The 19,218-nt window shown below is 35.9% G+C and overlaps 7 protein-coding genes and 1 pseudogene across 8 annotated transcripts, besides 2 other annotated features; 4 read left to right on the top strand and 4 right to left on the bottom strand.

Annotated features, from left to right (window-relative positions):
• Positions 1–2,595: 2,595 nt before the first annotated feature.
• Positions 2,596–6,518, bottom strand: TVAGG3_0602650 (sperm-tail PG-rich repeat-containing protein; the record flags this gene model as incomplete). Its single annotated transcript, XM_001580753.2, has 1 exon — positions 2,903–6,505. One exon carries the CDS (start codon positions 6,503–6,505, stop codon positions 2,903–2,905), a length of 3,603 nt encoding a protein of 1,200 aa, XP_001580803.1.
• Positions 6,519–8,575: 2,057 nt separating this feature from the next.
• Positions 8,576–9,615: a mobile genetic element.
• A 415-nt stretch (positions 9,616–10,030) lies between these two features.
• Positions 10,031–11,335: a mobile genetic element.
• On the bottom strand, positions 10,111–11,239 carry TVAGG3_0602680 (annotated as a pseudogene). Its single transcript has one exon. A coding segment is annotated over exon 1 (1,129 nt).
• Positions 11,336–12,976: 1,641 nt separating the features above from the next.
• TVAGG3_0602690 (uncharacterized protein) lies at positions 12,977–13,909 on the top strand (the record flags this gene model as incomplete). The annotated part of the gene is made up of 1 exon (XM_001580754.1): positions 12,984–13,871. The coding sequence occupies one exon, from the start codon at positions 12,984–12,986 to the stop codon at positions 13,869–13,871; it is 888 nt and encodes a 295-aa protein (XP_001580804.1).
• Positions 13,910–14,416: 507 nt separating this feature from the next.
• Positions 14,417–14,747, top strand: TVAGG3_0602700 (uncharacterized protein; the record flags this gene model as incomplete). The annotated part of the gene is made up of 1 exon (XM_001580755.2): positions 14,422–14,703. One exon carries the CDS (start codon positions 14,422–14,424, stop codon positions 14,701–14,703), a length of 282 nt encoding a protein of 93 aa, XP_001580805.1.
• A 74-nt stretch (positions 14,748–14,821) lies between these two features.
• TVAGG3_0602710 (pre-mRNA cleavage required for polyadenylation) lies at positions 14,822–15,253 on the top strand (the record flags this gene model as incomplete). The annotated part of the gene is made up of 1 exon (XM_001580756.1): positions 14,822–15,253. The coding sequence occupies one exon, from the start codon at positions 14,822–14,824 to the stop codon at positions 15,251–15,253; it is 432 nt and encodes a 143-aa protein (XP_001580806.1).
• A 433-nt stretch (positions 15,254–15,686) lies between these two features.
• Positions 15,687–16,924, bottom strand: TVAGG3_0602720 (translocon-associated protein TRAP, gamma subunit family; the record flags this gene model as incomplete). The annotated part of the gene is made up of 1 exon (XM_001580757.2): positions 15,702–16,145. The coding sequence occupies one exon, from the start codon at positions 16,143–16,145 to the stop codon at positions 15,702–15,704; it is 444 nt and encodes a 147-aa protein (XP_001580807.1).
• TVAGG3_0602730 (FI07626P-related family) lies at positions 16,355–17,173 on the top strand (the record flags this gene model as incomplete). Its single annotated transcript, XM_001580758.1, has 1 exon — positions 16,355–17,173. The coding sequence occupies one exon, from the start codon at positions 16,355–16,357 to the stop codon at positions 17,171–17,173; it is 819 nt and encodes a 272-aa protein (XP_001580808.1).
• A 592-nt stretch (positions 17,174–17,765) lies between these two features.
• Positions 17,766–18,071, bottom strand: TVAGG3_0602740 (uncharacterized protein; the record flags this gene model as incomplete). The annotated part of the gene is made up of 1 exon (XM_001580759.1): positions 17,766–18,071. The coding sequence occupies one exon, from the start codon at positions 18,069–18,071 to the stop codon at positions 17,766–17,768; it is 306 nt and encodes a 101-aa protein (XP_001580809.1).
• Between the last annotated feature and the right edge of the window lie 1,147 nt (positions 18,072–19,218).

Below are 19,218 nucleotides of genomic sequence, written 5' to 3' on the forward strand. Positions count from 1 at the left end.
CACTGTTGCATCTCATACACACTGTTGCATCTGTCAGACACTGTTAAATTTCATAGACACTGTTGCATCTTTCAGACACTGTTGCATCTCATAGACACTGTTAAATTTCATAGACACTGTTGCATCTGTCAGACACTGTTAAATTTCATAGACACTGTTGCATCTCATAGACACTGTTGCATCTCATAGACACTGTTTCATCTCATAGACACTGTTTCATCTCATAGACACTGTTATATTTCATAGACACTGTTGCATCTCATACACACTGTTGCATCTTTCAGACACTGTTATATTTCATAGACACTGTTGCATCTCATAGACACTGTTGCATCTCATAGACACTGTTGCATCTGTCAGACACTGTTGCATCTCATAGACACTGTTGCATCTCATAGACAATGTTGCATCTCATAGACACTGTTGCATCTGTCAGACACTGTTGCATCTCATAGACACTGTTGCATCTCATAGACACTGTTGCATCTCATAGACACTGTTTCATCTCATAGACACTGTTTCATCTCATAGACACTGTTGCATCTCATACACACTGTTGCATCTTTCAGACACTGTTATATTTCATAGACACTGTTGCATCTCATAGACACTGTTGCATCTCATAGACACTGTTGCATCTGTCAGACACTGTTAAATTTCATAGACACTGTTGCATCTGTCAGACACTGTTAAATTTCATAGACACTGTTGCATCTTTCAGACACTGTTGCATCTCATAGACACTGTTGCATCTCATAGACACTGTTGCATCTCATAGACACTGTTGCATCTCATAGACACTGTTCATAGACACTGTTGCATCTGTAGACACTGTTGCATCTGTCAGACACTGTTGCATCTCATAGACACTGTTGCATCTGTCAGACACTGTTGCATCTCATAGACACTGTTGCATCTGTCAGACACTGTTGCATCTCATACACACTGTTGCATCTGTCAGACACTGTTATTCATAGACACTGTTGCATCTGTCAGACACTGTTATTTCATAGACACTGTTGCATCTTCAGACACTGTTGCATCTCATAGACACTGTTGCATCTCATAGACACTGTTGCATCTCATACACACTGTTGCATCTGTCAGACACTGTTAAATTTCATAGACACTGTTGCATCTGTCAGACACTGTTGCATCTGTCAGATACTGTTGCATCTGTCAGACACTGTTGCATCTCATAGACACTGTTGCATCTCATAGACACTGTTGCATCTGTCAGACACTGTTGCATCTCATACACACTGTTGCATCTGTCAGACACTGTTAAATTTCATAGACACTGTTGCATCTTTCAGACACTGTTGCATCTCATAGACACTGTTAAATTTCATAGACACTGTTGCATCTGTCAGATACTGTTGCATCTCATAGACACTGTTGCATCTGTCAGACACTGTTGCATCTCATAGACACTGTTGTATCTGTCAGACACTGTTGCATCTCATACACACTGTTGCATCTGTCAGACACTGTTAAATTTCATAGACACTGTTGCATCTTTCAGACACTGTTGCATCTCATAGACACTGTTAAATTTCATAGACACTGTTGCATCTGTCAGACACTGTTAAATTTCATAGACACTGTTGCATCTCATAGACACTGTTGCATCTCATAGACACTGTTTCATCTCATAGACACTGTTGCATCTCATAGACACTGTTGCATCTCATAGACACTGTTAAATTTCATAGACACTGTTGCATCTGTCAGACACTGTTGCATCTCATAGACACTGTTGCATCTGTCAGACACTGTTGCATCTCATAGACACTGTTGCATCTGTCAGACACTGTTAAATTTCATAGACACTGTTGCATCTCATAGATACTGTTGCATCTCATAGACACTGTTTCATCTCATAGACACTGTTGCATCTCATAGACACTGTTGCATCTCATAGACACTGTTAAATTTCATAGACACTGTTGCATCTGTCAGACACTGTTAAATTTCATAGACACTGTTGCATCTTTCAGACACTGTTGCATCGCATAGACACTGTTGCATCTCATAGACACTGTTGCATCTCATAGACACTGTTGCATCTCATAGACACTGTTAAATTTCATAGACACTGTTGCATCTGTCAGACACTGTTGCATCTCATAGACACTGTTGCATCTCATAGACACTGTTGCATCTGTCAGACACTGTTAAATTTCATAGACACTGTTGCATCTGTCAGACACTGTTGCATCGCATAGACACTGTTGCATCTCATAGACACTGTTGCATCTGTCAAACACTGTTGCATCTCATAGACACTGTTTCATCTCATAGACACTGTTGCATCTGTCAGACACTGTTAAATTTCATAGACACTGTTGCATCTGTCAGACACTGTTGCATCTCATACACACTGTTGCATCTGTCAGACACTGTTAAATTTCATAGACACTGTTGCATCTCATAGACACTGTTGCATCTGTCAGACAATGAATTTTGGCGCCAAAATTATTTGTCTTAATTTATTAAATTTAATATACGCACATCCATAAGTTATGCTATTTTTTCTATTTATTTTGTTCTAAAATTCTAAATATTTTTTTTTCATAACATAAAATATGATGTCTAGTCTCATTTACATAACAACATGCCTTAGAATATGTTTTTTATTCTTTTTGTCACTTTAAATTAAGAATAAAAAGATAATTTAAATTGAATATTTGCGATTATTCTCACTAATGCTGCTTCCTCTTTTATTAGGTAGACAACAAAAAGTTAGCCTTGGACTCCCATATCAGATTTTTGATTGGTTGCGTATATAATGAGCTGGGATTGATAGACGAAAACCCAGTGAGAAAATTTTTGACGCCAAATTTAGCGGTTTTAAAAGATATAATAAAAATAATAGAAACTAATAAATAATAAATAACACTTAAACTGGAATCATGCCTAAGTTCTCCTTGAGGCCGATTGTCCATGCTGGACCAGTGAGAGTTGATCCAAGATCTGTGTAACCAGGTGTTGAATCTGGGCCCTTATCCTTAGGTCTAACATGCATTGTAGCAGATGGAGCTCTTGTCTTCTGTGTGGTGTAGTCTGGGCTATATGCTGCTGGACCTGGTGAAATAGAGTTGATGCCCATTGGATCACCATTACGAGAGTGCATTGTAGATTTAGGAGCTTCGTTACCGAACTGAGCCTTATAATCATAAGCACCTGGACCTGGGTTATCAAGACGAGAGTCACGAGCTTCGCCGTGTCTGTATGACATGGCAACCTTTGGAGCGTCGGCACCAAGAGCTGGTGGAATGTAGTTTGGACCTGGTGTGTTCTCTGCATCACGAGTTGCATGTCTTGACGCAAGAGAAATCTTTGGACCTTGGCCGATTGTTGATGGAAGATCACGATATGGAGCTGTGTTGACTTGGGATGTGGACTCGTGGCGGCCCTTCATAGTGAACGAAGGAGCCTTTGCCTTGTTTCCATCACCTGGGTTATAAGCACCTGGACCTGGAGAAATAGAATTGATGCCCATTGGATCTCCTGTTCTGGCATGCATTGTTGACTTCTGGCCACCGAGAGATCTATCGATTTGGTAATCGGATGGACCTGGAGTGACTTCCAGTGAGCGTGATTCTGGACGAATGTGCATGGTGGCACTTGGTGCACGTTTCTTCTGGGTGCTGAAGTCTGGATTGTATGCACCGGGACCTGGTGAGATGGAGTTGATGCCCATCGGATCGCCTGTCCTTGTGTGCATTGTGGCCTTTGGTGCTTCGTTACCAAACTGTGTCTTGTAATCGTATGCACCTGGACCTGGGTTATCAAGACGAGAGTCACGAGCTTCGCCGTGTCTGTATGACATGGCAACCTTTGGAGCGTCGGCACCAAGAGCTGGTGGAATGTAGTTTGGACCTGGTGTGTTCTCAACATCCCTTGTAGCGTGACGAGAAGCGAGAGAAATCTTTGGACCTTGGCCGATTGTTGATGGAAGATCACGATATGGAGCTGTGTTAGGACGCTCGACAGATTCGTGACGACCTTTCATAGTGAATGAAGGAGCCTTTGCCTTGTTTCCATCACCTGGATTGTAAGCACCTGGACCTGGAGAAATAGAATTGATGCCCATTGGATCTCCTGTTCTTGTATGCATTGTTGACTTCTGGCCACCGAGAGATCTATCGATTTGATAATCTGATGGACCTGGAGTAGATTCGAGAGAACGAGATTCTGGACGAATGTGCATTGTAGCAGATGGAGCTCTTGTCTTCTGTGTGTTGTAATCTGGGCTATATGCTGCTGGACCTGGTGAAATAGAGTTGATGCCCATTGGATCACCATTACGAGAGTGCATTGTAGATTTAGGAGCTTCGTTACCGAACTGTGCCTTATAATCATAAGCACCTGGACCTGGGTTATCAAGACGAGAGTCACGAGCTTCGCCGTGTCTGTATGACATGGCAACCTTTGGAGCGTCGGCACCAAGAGCTGGTGGAATGTAGTTTGGACCTGGTGTGTTCTCTGCATCACGAGTTGCATGTCTTGATGCAAGAGAAATCTTTGGACCTTGACCAATTGTTGATGGAAGATCTCTGTATGGAGCGGTGTTGACTTGGGATGTGGACTCGTGGCGGCCCTTCATAGTGAACGAAGGAGCCTTTGCCTTGTTTCCATCACCTGGGTTATAAGCACCTGGACCTGGAGAAATAGAATTGATGCCCATTGGATCTCCTGTTCTGGCATGCATCGTGGAGGCTTGACCACCAAGAGATCTATCGATTTGGTAATCGGATGGACCTGGAGTGACTTCCAGTGAGCGTGATTCTGGACGAATGTGCATGGTGGCACTTGGTGCACGTTTCTTCTGGGTGCTGAAGTCTGGATTGTATGCACCGGGACCTGGTGAGATGGAGTTGATGCCCATCGGATCGCCTGTCCTTGTGTGCATTGTGGCCTTTGGTGCTTCGTTACCAAACTGTGTCTTGTAATCGTATGCACCTGGACCTGGGTTGTCGAGTCTTGAATCACGAGCTTCGCCGTGTCTGTATGACATGGCAACCTTTGGAGCGTCGGCACCAAGAGCTGGTGGAATGTAGTTTGGACCTGGTGTGTTCTCAACATCCCTTGTAGCGTGACGAGAAGCGAGAGAAATCTTTGGACCTTGGCCGATTGTTGATGGAAGATCACGATATGGAGCTGTGTTAGGACGCTCGACAGATTCGTGACGACCCTTCATTGTATATGATGGGGCCTTTGATTTATTAGAATCTGTTGGATTGTAAGCACCTGGACCTGGAGAAATAGAATTGATGCCCATTGGATCTCCTGTTCTTGTATGCATTGTTGACTTCTGGCCACCGAGAGATCTATCGATTTGATAATCTGATGGACCTGGAGTAGATTCGATACTTCTTGACTCGGGTCTGATGTGCATTGTAGCTGAAGGAGCTCTTGCTTTCTGAGTACTGTAATCTGGATTGTATGCAGCTGGGCCTGGTGAAATGGAGTTGATGCCCATTGGATCACCATTACGAGAGTGCATTGTAGATTTAGGAGCTTCGTTACCGAACTGTGCCTTATAATCATAAGCACCTGGACCTGGGTTATCAAGACGAGAGTCACGAGCTTCGCCGTGTCTGTATGACATAGCAACTTTAGGTGCGTCGGCACCAAGAGCTGGTGGAACGTAAGAAGGACCTGGAGTATTTTCTACGTCCCTTGTAGCATGACGGGAGGCAAGTGAAATCTTTGGACCTTGACCAATTGAAGATGGGAGGTCACGATATGGAGCAGTATTAACTTGTGATGTAGATTCATGACGTCCTTTCATTGTGTATGATGGAGCTTTAGCCTTATTCGAGTCAGTTGGATTGTAAGCGCCAGGACCTGGTGAAATAGAATTAATTCCCATTGGATCTCCTGTTCTAGCGTGCATTGTGGCCTTTGGACCGCCGAGAGACCTGTCGATCTGATAATCTGACGGGCCAGGGGACGTTTCGATGGAACGTGACTCTGGTCTTATATGCATTGTTGCTGATGGAGCTCGTTTCTTTTGAGTAGAATAATCAGGATTGTATGCGCCTGGGCCTGGAGATATTGAATTGATGCCCATTGGATCGCCAGTTCTTGTGTGCATGGTAGATTTTGGAGCTTCATTACCGAATTGAGCTTTATAATCATAGGCGCCTGGGCCTGGGTTATCTAAACGTGAATCTCTTGCCTCACCATGTCTATAAGACATAGCTACTTTAGGAGCATCTGAACCGAGTGCTGGTGGAATATATCCAGGACCCGGAGTATTTTCGACATCGCGTGTCGCGTGACGTGAAGCAAGTGAAATTTTTGGTCCTGAGCCAATTGATGATGGTAAATCGCGATATGGTGCTGTATTCGGACGCTCAGTAGTTCCATGACGTCCTTTTAATGTATATGCTGGGGCACGCAACTTATCACTGGTCACGCCGAGCTTTGGCTCGTACGCACCAGGACCTGGTTTGACATCAGAGCTAGTAACGCGCGCAAAAAGTCCAGACATTATATAATTTTTTTTACAAACAAAAAAATAACGGATTATTTTATTCAATTGAATACCATTCAAAAATGAGAGGGCAATTCAATTTCAGGGTTTTTTTTTTATACATCTGCAAAAATTTAGTCGGAAAATTAATCGATAAATTGATTAAAAACCAGATGTTATTTAGCGGCTTTCATTTTTAGAAAAAAAAATTGAGTCCGCTAGGCATATTGCTCAATTCTCATAAAAGTCATTGCAATAGAGGCCATTCTTTCAGGAGAAAGCTATTTGCCCCTAGAGAATGCATCTTTCTGCTCTGAATTGAAGAGTAACACTCAGATAACAAAATACAAGAATTTCCGTTACGTTGTGCTCACTCTCGTATAGCGTGCTATTTCAACAGATTATCATATGCAAAGAAATTTTCAGCGTTGCAATATTGAGTAATCTCTTACTTTTTAATATTTCGAATTTGAAAATATGTTCGAAATCAAAGCGCCTATCATAAATAGTTTCAGCTATATGTGCTTATCTATTTCCTATGCATACTTATGTCATTAATGTTGTTATATTTTCGGAAATTTTAAAAAACGGATTTGGCAAATTTCAAGTTGCATCGATATCTAAATTATAGATATCTAATAATTTTGTATTGTCTTATTTTGTGAATCAAGCAAGATAAAAAAAAATTGGGAATTTCATTGTTGTAAATATACAATTCCTGACGTCTACTACGAACCTTCAGAATTTTATGTCTGAATACATCGATTTGATACTAATTTTTTATGAAAATAAGGAAAAAGATAATAAAAAATACTGATTTTCTGATTAAAAATCTTCATCTAAATAGGATGTCCAAATTATTGAAGCTTTCAACTATAGTGGTGCTTTGATTTTTGAATTCCACAACTAGGACTTTCCAACGTATTTTTCTCTCAAATTTCAACTTCCAAAATTATGAAAATTTCTGATCGATCGTAAGAATAATTCTCACTTATTACGTATATCAAAAAATACTAAAAATATTACTCTTAATATTGAGAGCAACGTTGCTTGAATTAAAATGATCATAGATTGAGTTCTAAATAGTCTTATATAAATATTCCGATAGCAAAAGTACTATTCATGAGATCTATTTAACCCCAGGATTCTATTTTATAGAAGCCTGGGGTGCGCAAGGAGGTCAAGGATGTTCTAACGGTGTAAAACTTACTGAATACTATGGTGGCCCCGGATCATATGTATCAGGTAAAGTGCGTTTTCCCAAAACGCAAAAACTATATCTTTATTTAGGCGGAGCCGGCGAATCTCCATCTAATTGCTCAAAAAATATTATCGCCCGAGGTGGATTTAACGGTGGTGGAGACGCTGGTAATGATTTTAATGATGATGACCAGCCAGGTGGCGGTGGCGGAGCAACTGATATTAGATTGGTTAGTAATTCGAATCTAGAATCGCTTTATAGTCGAATTCTCGTTGCTGCGGGAGGCTCTGGATCATGTTTTAATACATATGGTGCACCAGGTGGTGATTTGTATGGCTATCAGACTGTGATAACTAAAACGAAAAAATTTTATAAATCGCAAACAAATCAAACAAACGGTTTTTCTTTAGGTAATGGTGCAAAAGGAAAAGATTTTTTGTATACACCTGACTCAGGTGGAGGCGGGGGTTATTATGGCGGAAATATTGGGAATTCCTCTTTGTCAGAAACAAAACCGCATAAGTCTGTATCATCTAGCGGTTCGAGTTATATCAGCGGGTATAAATGGTGTAACTCAATGAGTAAAACAGGAGTACATACTAATAGTGAAATCCACTACTCTAACATTGTGTTTGAGCAGGCTGTAATGAACAACGGAAATACGAAATTTCTTAGCCCAGATGGTGTCTTGGAAGAAGGTCATAGAGGAGATGGAGCTATTAAAATAACTAGGATTTTTATATGTGCTCTTAGATGGGTAAAATACAGGGTTGATCTAAGTTTATTCCTTTTCCTTTCTATTATACCTTGAATATAAATCGCTTTTTAAAAAGTGTTAAAATTTGAGTTGCGAAGCAAAATTTTTTTCAAATGAGGTAGTATATTAAGGGTGCACACGAGAGGATCATGTAAACTTCAGAATTTAGAACCTTATTTTTAGGCATTATCTTGGCTACCTATTTAGGCTCGAAAAGCAAAAAATATCAAAAAATACAACTTGACTCCATTATGACCCTTTCATGGAGGTAGTTTTTATCCGCTAGTATTTTCCCTTTGAATCTCTTTACAATTCGAAATCAAATTCAAATCTCAGTAGAAGAAAGGAAGAATCGACTTACTACGGTTGTAATACGAATAAATACATATATTTAATTATTTTTATTTACATAATAATTGTTTGAAGCTCATATTCCATCAAATTTTTAAATAAAAACATTAAAATGTTGAAAATGTTCATATATTTTAATAGGGTTTTGGCACTTTATTGAGGAATTACTACATACATAGTCGAACTGAACTTGATATTTTGAAATTTAAATTATTTATCAAAATTAAAATTTAACTTGAAATTTATAATTATTTAGTCATATTTTGCATAATTCTAAGTAGATTTTGTAAAAAATCAAGAAAGAAAAAATTTAACGTGCTTTATTTTTTCTTTTTTATAATAATACATATTATTATATAATTAACATATTCATAATGTTTCACCCTTTCAAAAATATAATCCTCCTCCTCTCAAATAAACGTACATACGGGTGGCCTCTTTTTTCAAAAAATTAAAATTTGAAATTTTGGGCTCAAATATTAGAGATTTTTTCAACCTTCAACGATATATGTTGTCTATATCAGACCTCCTTTCTTTTTGATACTTAACATTGTTCCTAAATCTTAGCCGTTAAGGCTGTTCTGAAAATATTTTTTTTCGAAAAAATTCGAAAAAAATTCTTAAAATTCAAAAATCCCTTAATTCCTGAGGATTTTGGAAAAAAGTTTTTACATGAACATGTGTATATTATATGAAGTATATTGATAAAGTAAAAATCAAATTTTATTGCATATTCATCGAGAAAATAAACTAACGAATCCCTCAAAATTGAGAGGGTAATCCTCCTCCTCTCAAATAAACGTACATACGGGTGCACCCTTAAATCTTGAAGGAAAATGGAAATATCTCGAAATGTTCAAGAATTGAGGCATTTTTATACCCCACTTAGATCTTGGCTAGCATCAAATAGTTATATGAGTTTTCGTACTTGATCTAAAATAGGATAAGAGCCAAGCGATTCAAGTTTTTTAATTGGCATTTCAGGTCCAAATTCTAATGCAATTTGAAGATGTGTTTTTCCTTCTTTAACTTTTTACTTTTATTGATTTTGTCTGGAAAAAGATTAGAATCTGTGAGTTCATGTATTCTTCCTCAAAACTAAGGAGCATGTGCCTCCAGATGATTGAATTTCCATCAACTCTCTGAAAAATTAAAGATTCAATCAATTTTAAAAATAAAAAATGAGAAAATCAAAAAGAACTTTGATACTACCATCATATTCTGCTCCATTATATAGGGTGTCCAAAGGTGTGTTTAGCACAAACCTGAATACTGCGAATAGAAATAAACAAGTTACATATATATAAAGTTTATTTAAATATAATCACCATTGGATTCAATCACGCGTTCGCAGCGATCGATCCAGGCTTGAAAGACACGCTTTAAATCATCATGAGAAAATTGCTCAAATTGCTCTCTTACAAAATTTTCAAGATCATCTGGACTCGCGAATTCGCGTCCTTCAGCTCTCTTTTTTAGCGTGCCGAATAAATAAAAGTCAGAGGGTGCAATATCAGGTGAATAAATTGGGTTTGGAACAACTTTGACATTGTTTTCCAACAAGTAATTCATTACCTTATGACTTTTGTGAACTCTTGAATTATCAAAATGAATTGCAAACTTTTGTTTTTGTTGTTTGGATTTCTCAAACTCATCAGAATTGATAATTTGAGTAAGAACATTGTCAATTAGATACTGAGCATTCATCGTATTAGGTTTTTGAAGAATATCAATTGCGATGATGCCATTCACGCCCCAAAAAACCGACAACATCATCATTGGTGTGTCAATTTTTTTCTTCGGGAATGTTTGCGGATTTTCATCCTTCGGGATCCACATGATTTTGGCTTCTGTTGCATATTGAAACCAAGACTCGTCCCCTGTTACTAAAAAGCGAAACTTCTTGGATTGATACGCACCCAATATAGAGAGGAGCTCTTTCGAAGATTGGACTCTAGATTTTTTTTTGAACTGAATTAAGGTTGTGCGGAACCCAACGTGTATACGCTAGTTTGTAGTTCAAATAATTGTGCAGATAATAACTGACTGTTGTACGTGGTATCTTTGTCATCTCCTTTATCCTTCTGAGTGATGCTCTTGGGTCTTCATCTAGCGCTTGAAGAATTGCTTTGATTTTTCTTTGATCCGGCGATTTTTTGTCAATTTTTATGATGGGCGCCTTTTTGTTCATGAAGTGATACATCCTAACATGATACGTTACAGTGGAATAGCTAGGAGCATCCATACCGAAGCATTTTACCAATGTCTCGTAGATTTTTTTACAGTCTTTGCATTTTTTTGCAAGAGCGAGGATGTTTTCTTTATGATTCATTAAAAAAATGAAAAAAATCCCGCCAAAATTTCCCGCGAAACCGCCTCTTGTCTCAAAATTCATTTTATATCCCGGCATGACGCCAAAATACAACATACTCATCATATACATATATTCATATTTTTTATTATATATTTATAATCAGCATATATCTCCTTTAATAGTCTCATATAGAGCGCTGTGCTAAACGCACCTTTGGACACCCTATATTAGAGAAATATATAATTTCAATACTTTTGTCTGTTATTGAGACTTTTAATCGAGAATGGGATGCAATTTTCCATCATTAACGTGTTTTTACTCAGTAACAGTATTTTTCCTTGGTATTAGTATACAAAAACTTTAGTTATAAACTATACAAGTCGATTGGATTGTTTAACAGTAAATATAGGTATTACATTCTTCTTGAAGATTTTAAATTATTTGATATAAGTAGAAAACTTAAGAGAAAAATGTACTTAATAGACTTATGTAGGTGGGCATTCATTAAGTCTAGTAAATATTGCCACAATAAAAATTTGATGTCCAAGAATAAGTTTCAAACCGAGATTTGAGAGTTCTTAATTACTCTTCTATAAAGAATTTTAGGTTCTTGAGTAAATAATATAGAATAGTTTGATGGGATAAGCTTTCGTGTAATTCTTCAAAAAAATATTTAAAAATAAGGGTTTCGTTTTGCTAAAATTGTCACTTTTATAGCATATTTGTTTTTGGATGTTTTGCGAAACCAAAAAAAAATATGATATACAATGTGTGTGTAAAGAAAATACTTTATTTACTAGTTAAAAAATCATTTGGTATTGATCAAGTTATTTTTTCTGGATAAGATATTATATGGATAATTGGATAGAAAATACAATTATATAATCTTGTACCTGGTTTAATTAAGCTAATTGTCATCAGAAACTTGTAATTTTTATGAATTTCAGATTTTCTTTTCATTACTGCTTTTCTTAATAGGTCAAGTTCTTATTTACGTTATAAAGTATGATATTTACAAATATCAAGTTATCATGTTTTTTGAGAAATTATGAGAAACAAACAAAAATGAAAAAGATAGGAATAGCAATGAATAGTGATGTGGGTATAGAAAATGTAAGAGATATGAATGCAAAGCAATCAGTATTTAGGATATTGACCATAGATTTCGAAAAAAAAATGCTGCATATTGAGCGAAAACTATGATTATATTATAAGGCTGTCATTTAAAGCATAATGAAACTATTCCCTTTTCATTTTAATCGAATAAGATAGTAAAGATTTTTGAATTAGCTAGAAACTGATGAGATGTTTTCACAAATCAGATTTTTAATCTCTATAATGCATAATTCACTCAATATCTCAATTTTGATATTGCGAGATATTTTTGCTATCGGTTTCGCAATTTTGACACAATAGCAAGAGGGTTCTATAAGCATTATTATCAACGTAGAATCTGAATATCATATCAGAAAATGTCGCAAATCTGACATTTACCCGACCAAATAGCAAAAATAATTGAATACTTTTCGCAAAAACTTGAAAAATCGATAAAAATATGAAATATAGATATTAAAGAGACTTTTTATATAATATTCATAAAGATTTTCCAAAAATATGATACCGCAAAATTAAAAAAGTGACGTCTTGAGTGGAGTCAAAGGTCGAAATTGCTAGCTAAATGTTTTTTTAGCGAAATTGTGTATTGTACGTTTTTTCGCAAAACGAAACCCTTATTAAAAATGAGGTAATAACTTAGTCAATTCAATATTAGCAACATGACTGTAGCTTGATGTTATCGGAAAACCGATAGATTTCTATCTCCTGACATATAAATTTTTCTATCGTCTGATTTTATATTGTTCATTTTTTCATCATGATGAATCAAATGCTTGGGAATTTGAGAATTCGTGGCATTAAGCTCAACGACAAGGAAGTCAATCCAGCCGTAGAGAGTATCCAAAAGGTTTTCATCCAAATGTCCTCTATGGCAAACAACAGAAACAAATATGCCGACGAAGTTGATACATATGCCAAGACAATCTACAAACTTGTTCGTGCCTGGGCAACAGAATTTGCACCAGACTTCAAGAAATACAGTGTCACATATCGTACAATCGCCAAACTCAATCGTGAACTTGCTAAGCAAGAAATTCGTGTTGCAAATGACATCAGAGATTGCTATGAGAGATTCCTTGCTGTTGACAAGTTTGCTACAATCTATAACGACGTCTCAGATAAGTACCAGTCTGCTTGCGACAAGGTAATTGATGAAATGGGTAAAGATTTATACGAACAGAGACAACCAAAGTACGAACAGAAGAAGGAATCTCTTCAGGCTAACATCGCCAAAGCTAAGGCTAACAAGAAGGCTCTCCTTGAAGACAAGAAGAGAGCTCTTCAAGATTTCATCAACGCTCGTGAGCAATACAACATATTCAAAGTTAGAAGACTTCACCACGCATTCACCTTTTACAGCCGTATCCTTAAAGAATACGCCGATAAGGAAGAAAAATTATACATGCAAGCCGTCGACATTTTGAAGGGCCTCCAGAGGAACAACGCCCCTCAGGAACTTCAGGATGCCCTCGACGATGCTCCACAGCCAATCGATAATTCTGAAATTCAGGCTGCTTTAGAGGAAATCCCTCAAGATGCTGACAATGATGCCATTCCTCCACCACAGGAAATCGAGGAAAATACAGAAACACCATATCGTGAAGATGATGGTAAACAAAACAACGAAATTGTTGAAGAGATTTAATCTTATAAAAAAATCTTAAATTCTTTTCTTTTCTCAAAATACTTATTCTAAATAAATTATCGTTTTTAGTACCGATCGATGAATTTTCTCATTAAATAAATAGTTATGAATATTATCTGCATAAAATCCTTAGTTTAATCATGTATTATTGCGAAAAATTACACAAAATATCTTTCTGTTGAAATGGTTACAAGTTGATTTGATTATTTCAACAATGTGTGAATATTTTTGAAAAATATTTCATAATTTTCATAAATTCCCCAATGGTTTCCTGATCGTTATAATCTGTAAATCAGTCTGATTGATGTTGCTTATTCTGAAATGCACTAATATGTTTATTTGGCTAATAACACTCGAACAAGCTTATAAAAAAATAAACAAATGAGAGCTCTAATACCTCACAATCTGAGGGTTAATAGCCAAAGTGCTGTAGAATAGTAGACTCTAAAATCACAAGCATGATAGGGTTTCTCGAACTTGATAAACATAAGTAGCGCTTATATTCATCCTTTGAGGAAATTCCCCTAAAAAATTCTTTTTTTTTTATTCAATGTCATCAAGGAGAAAAAGAATACGTTCAACTATAGATGAATCAGAATTCAGCAAAGACCAATCAGCGTCACAATTAATATCATCTACTACAACTCATCCTCATGAAAATGCTGAGAAGAAAAATATTATTTTGCCGCCAGAACAGCAGCAGTTCAGGATGGCGTTGCAACAGCAAGAAGAAGATGGTGATGGAGCAAATCAGCAAGCAGGTCAGCAAAATACAGCTCAACCAAGTATTGAAGAATTAATTAGGCTCGCTGCAGCCCCACCAGGTGTTTAATTAAATGTACAATAATTACTTGTAATTTTTATGATTAAATCTTGAATGTTGAAATCTTTTTTTTACTTATATTTATTTTAGGGGGGTGCTTTGAAATATTTTGGGGATTTTTATAAATATGACAGACAGATCCGAAGACAATTCATCAAGCAGGCGCGGTGGTAAAATCGTTCCTTCCATTGACCCTAGAGATGATTTGATATTAGCAAAAAAGAATTTCAAGTTATATGTAGGAAATTTAAGATATAATCTTTCGGAAGAGGACATTAGACAAGTTTTTGCCCCATATGGAAAAGTTGTATCTGTTATCATTCCACTTCAGCGTTCCGGTGTACGTCCAGGTTTCGCTTATATTCTCATGGCAAAAGAATCAGAAGGCAGAGCTGCAATTGAAGCATTAAATGGATTAGAATTTAGAGGACGTCAACTTAAGGTTGAAGAATTTAAAGAAGCTTCAGAGCGTCCCCCTCGTAGAGATGATTATAGGCAATCAAATGGACAATTTGATGGCCAGCCTAGACTGGAAGATGACAGAAATTTAGATCACTAGATATAACTTTTATTTTACAAGAAAAATCAAAAAGAAAAAAAACGAAATAATATTATCCGATTTTTTTATTATCAAGACCAGATTCTAAGAGAAATGGTATTACTTCTCAATGGTCTCTAAATTGTTAATGAAATAATAAATAGAAGTTAAAATATTTTAAAAAAAATGAAAAGAATTATGATTTTTCATTACTTTTTATTGAATTATTTGAGCATACTGTTCATGGTGTGCAAATATATTCTATAGTTATAGGGATAAAAGAAGATTTCTAATGAGGCGAAATATAAAAATTTCGAAAATCAGAGATTTCGCATTTGAATATTAATTACTGGTATTAGGTCAATGATTTGAATTATCTAATTTTGACTTTCAAAAAAATATGATATGAAGTATGGGTATTTTGTAGGGTAAAAGGTTGTATAAAGTGTAATTTCAGATAAGGTTATGTTTAGATTTGAAGGGTGGAAAACCAAGCTGGGATTCCGACGGAGATGATCTGTGTTAAGACAAGTCCGTAAGCTGGCTTGAGTCCTGGGAAGAGAACACTAGCGCAGAAGACAAGCAAGAAAATGTAGAAAGCATTATTGTAGAAAAGAGAGAAGAAAAGTGGGGAACCGTTCATCTTCTTTTGCATACGGCACCATTTGGCAACATTACTGTAGGCAATTGTAAGGCAGACAACTCCGATTGCATATGATACAGCGAGGTAAATCTTATCAGCGAGAAGATTGCAGCCGCCAACTGTGAGATATAACAAAATTGTCAAGCATGCGGAAACGAGGCCAAATGGGATATACTTAAGCTGAAATCCTCTGGTATCAGCCTTTTTAACTTGAGATGTTCTCAAGAATTCCATTTGCTGTTCCTCGGTGTCGTGGCCAGAATTGGACATTTATCGATTTGTCAAAATAATCGTCAAATTTCGGGCTCACTTTTCACATGTGATTTCTTGCATTTCAGTTCATCGCATTGTGATTATTATAAATGACTTAAGATTTCTGGGAAATTTTCATCTCATTTCTGGAAATCTGTTGAATTTTTGATTTTGACACTTTTACGTCATTAAAGTACGATAAAAACCTCCGAGGCTTGATCCAGTAAATGAAATTCTCTATTTCCATTCCAAACGATGAAAAGTTTGAAGTGGAAGTTAATGATACTGGTTCAATTTCTGATCTCAAAAAGGCCATTGCTGCAGTAAAAGGTATTCCCTCAAAAGATATCAGAGTATTTGACCCAACAAACAAAATTGCTAAAAACAGCCAAAAATTATTGGCCCTCGGATTTCAAAATGGCGATTCAGTACAAGCACTTGTTGTTAAAACTGAACAAACCGAGCAAACTTTAGATCATAAGAAAGTTTTCAATGCATTTGTCAAGAAAATTCAAGATCAAAGCGGAAGTGAAGATACGCAAACTGAAATTATTATGCTTATCGAAAATCCAAAGGTTCAAGAAACATTTGAAGCTTTATCCTGCGATCCAAAGTACTTCAGACAGTTAGTTGATGAGAATCCTATATTGCAGAAGAACCCCGCATATGAACAATGCTTAATTGAAACATTTGAAATGCTCGGTGCCCAATGTGCTCCAAAATCCGAAGCAGTTACAATTGAGAACGTATGTAAGACATTCGGAATTAAATACGACGATGATCTCAAAGAAAAATTAAAAGACCCTGAAATTGCTCAAGCATTTGAAGACATTTTAGACGGAGTAAAGCTTGTTGGAGGTCTCAACGTACTCAGTTTACCACCACCAAAGCATGTAAAGCTTTCTCTTCAGAAAATCTTCGAACCTGAGTTAAATCAATTTCATGCAATGGGATTCTTCGATGACCAGAAGATTCTCAGGTGTTTACAGAAGGCTGGAGGAGATATAAGTGCAGCCGTTGAATTTTTGTATGCTAATGTTGATTAAAATATATAATATTTATTTGAATAAATGTTTAATATATGAAATACTCTACTAAGACCAAATATTAACAAAAGTATGGATCTTCTTAAAAAATATTATGATTGGAAACAAAATTTCAAATTCTCATAATATTTTCATGTGTTATACTTAAAATTTTAAAGTCCAAGATAGTTTCTTCAATTTCTAACTGATAAATTTGAATAATGGTGCAATAAAAAAGATTGATATGAAAATTAAGAAATTGGTTGGGTCCTGTAAGAAAGATTCTAACTAAAGTCGATCGTTTGACTTCTTTACGGAATTTTCTGTTTGAATTTCTGCTGATACCATGGATTCTTTAATTTTCTGCCTCAAGCTCTTCAAAGTCACTAAAAACACGTTCAACTGGTGGGCTTAGTTTATTTTCTATATTTTTCTCGTCATAGTTAAGTCTGTTTCAACCAGAGGAAAAGAAAATTTGAGGATCCATTATGAATTTTGTTGAATTTTTGGTTTCCAACCTGATTAATGTCTTCAATGTCAAGCTACTTGAGATCTATTCAAGAGATGAGATCAAAAGCATGTGAATTGGTTTAAGATAAAGGAATCTTTTAGCTCAAGAACAAATGAATAAGTATGACATTAATACAAACGTTAAAGAATTGTAAAATGAGCAAATGCATGAATATTTAGCAAAATCACAATATGATTCTCTAATTGCGCTCCAAAGACAAACTTGTTTAGTTTTGACTTGATCACTAGCAGGGACTCCTTTATCGTCATACATTTCAGGAAAATTACATAACATTCCAACACTATACCACCAAGTATTGTTTCCTGGATTTCCATCAAGATACGTGGTAGGTACACGCTTAATGGCTTCTGGTAATGTAGTCTTTACAAGGCCTCCCCAGCCTTTCATTGGTGATTCAGTAATTTTTGGATGAAACCCGGTTGCTTGATATTTACGTTCGACTTCTGGTTCTTCTGTAGGTGATAAAGTCTGTTTCTATGCATTTATAAGTTGTAATTTGGGGTACTCGAGAATGTAGTGTCGAAAGTTGTCTTTCATCAAGTACTTTGTATTGTTGAGATCGTACAGTATGGAAAACTTCCCATCCTTGTCGGAATTTTTTGCTTCTGCAGTATCGGTGAAACATTTTGAAATCGAAAAGTTGTGTTCAAAAACGAGTTGGTATAATTTATAATTAAACATCGCATACACACCAGTATTTGTGTATCTTCGATTAAGAATCATTCATTTGAAAGTCTATGTCAAGAAAGATTTTGAAGATTTTATATGTAATCATGCATTTCATGCAATTTTTTGAAGTTCATGGTTTTATCAATCAGTATTACTATTTGAAAATGTATGATTTGGTTCTTTTGAAATTGAATGGAGTAACAACAATGTATATGAAAAAGAAAAAATGATGTTTAAGTAGCTGTTTTTATTAAAAGGAGATTTGTTTTTCGATAGATTAGTTATAAGAAGATACTTTTGCAGCATAATATTCACCAAATCATTATGAAATAACACAATTCATAATTTTTGTTGATATTTTGATTAATTTATGAATAAATATAGATTAATTACGAAAATTAAAGAAGATTCTTCTATTTCGATTTTCAAAATTTTTTGTAATTTTATGATTTCAAAAAGAATTTCAACAATTTTTGATTATATTTTTTAAATTTCGAAAAAAATTTGGAATTTTCAGTGATGTCATTCATATCTCATTTGCTTTTATTTTCATTTTTTACTGCATTATGAGTTCATTTGAAAGTTTTTCATTGACAATTGTTTTGATGAGCCCAAATAAGTAAATTCTGAAGGAATTCATGGTAAAATTTCACAAAGTATCAGATGCTTTTGCAAGTATCATTGAAGATGCTTTTGAATTCAGTTTTGGTTTCAGACAATTGAATCAAAAGACGCGAAATTATGAGAATTTTATTATCACAATCAAACACATTAAGACTTCCGAGTGGACACATCTTTTCTGAAAAAAATAAAGTCATTTGTGTATCGGTAAATTTTCTATCGTTATTGGTCTCTTCAATTTTTT

Source organism: Trichomonas vaginalis, chromosome II (assembly GCF_026262505.1).
Source record: "Trichomonas vaginalis G3 chromosome II, whole genome shotgun sequence".
Taxonomy (NCBI): Eukaryota; Parabasalia; order Trichomonadida; family Trichomonadidae; genus Trichomonas; species Trichomonas vaginalis.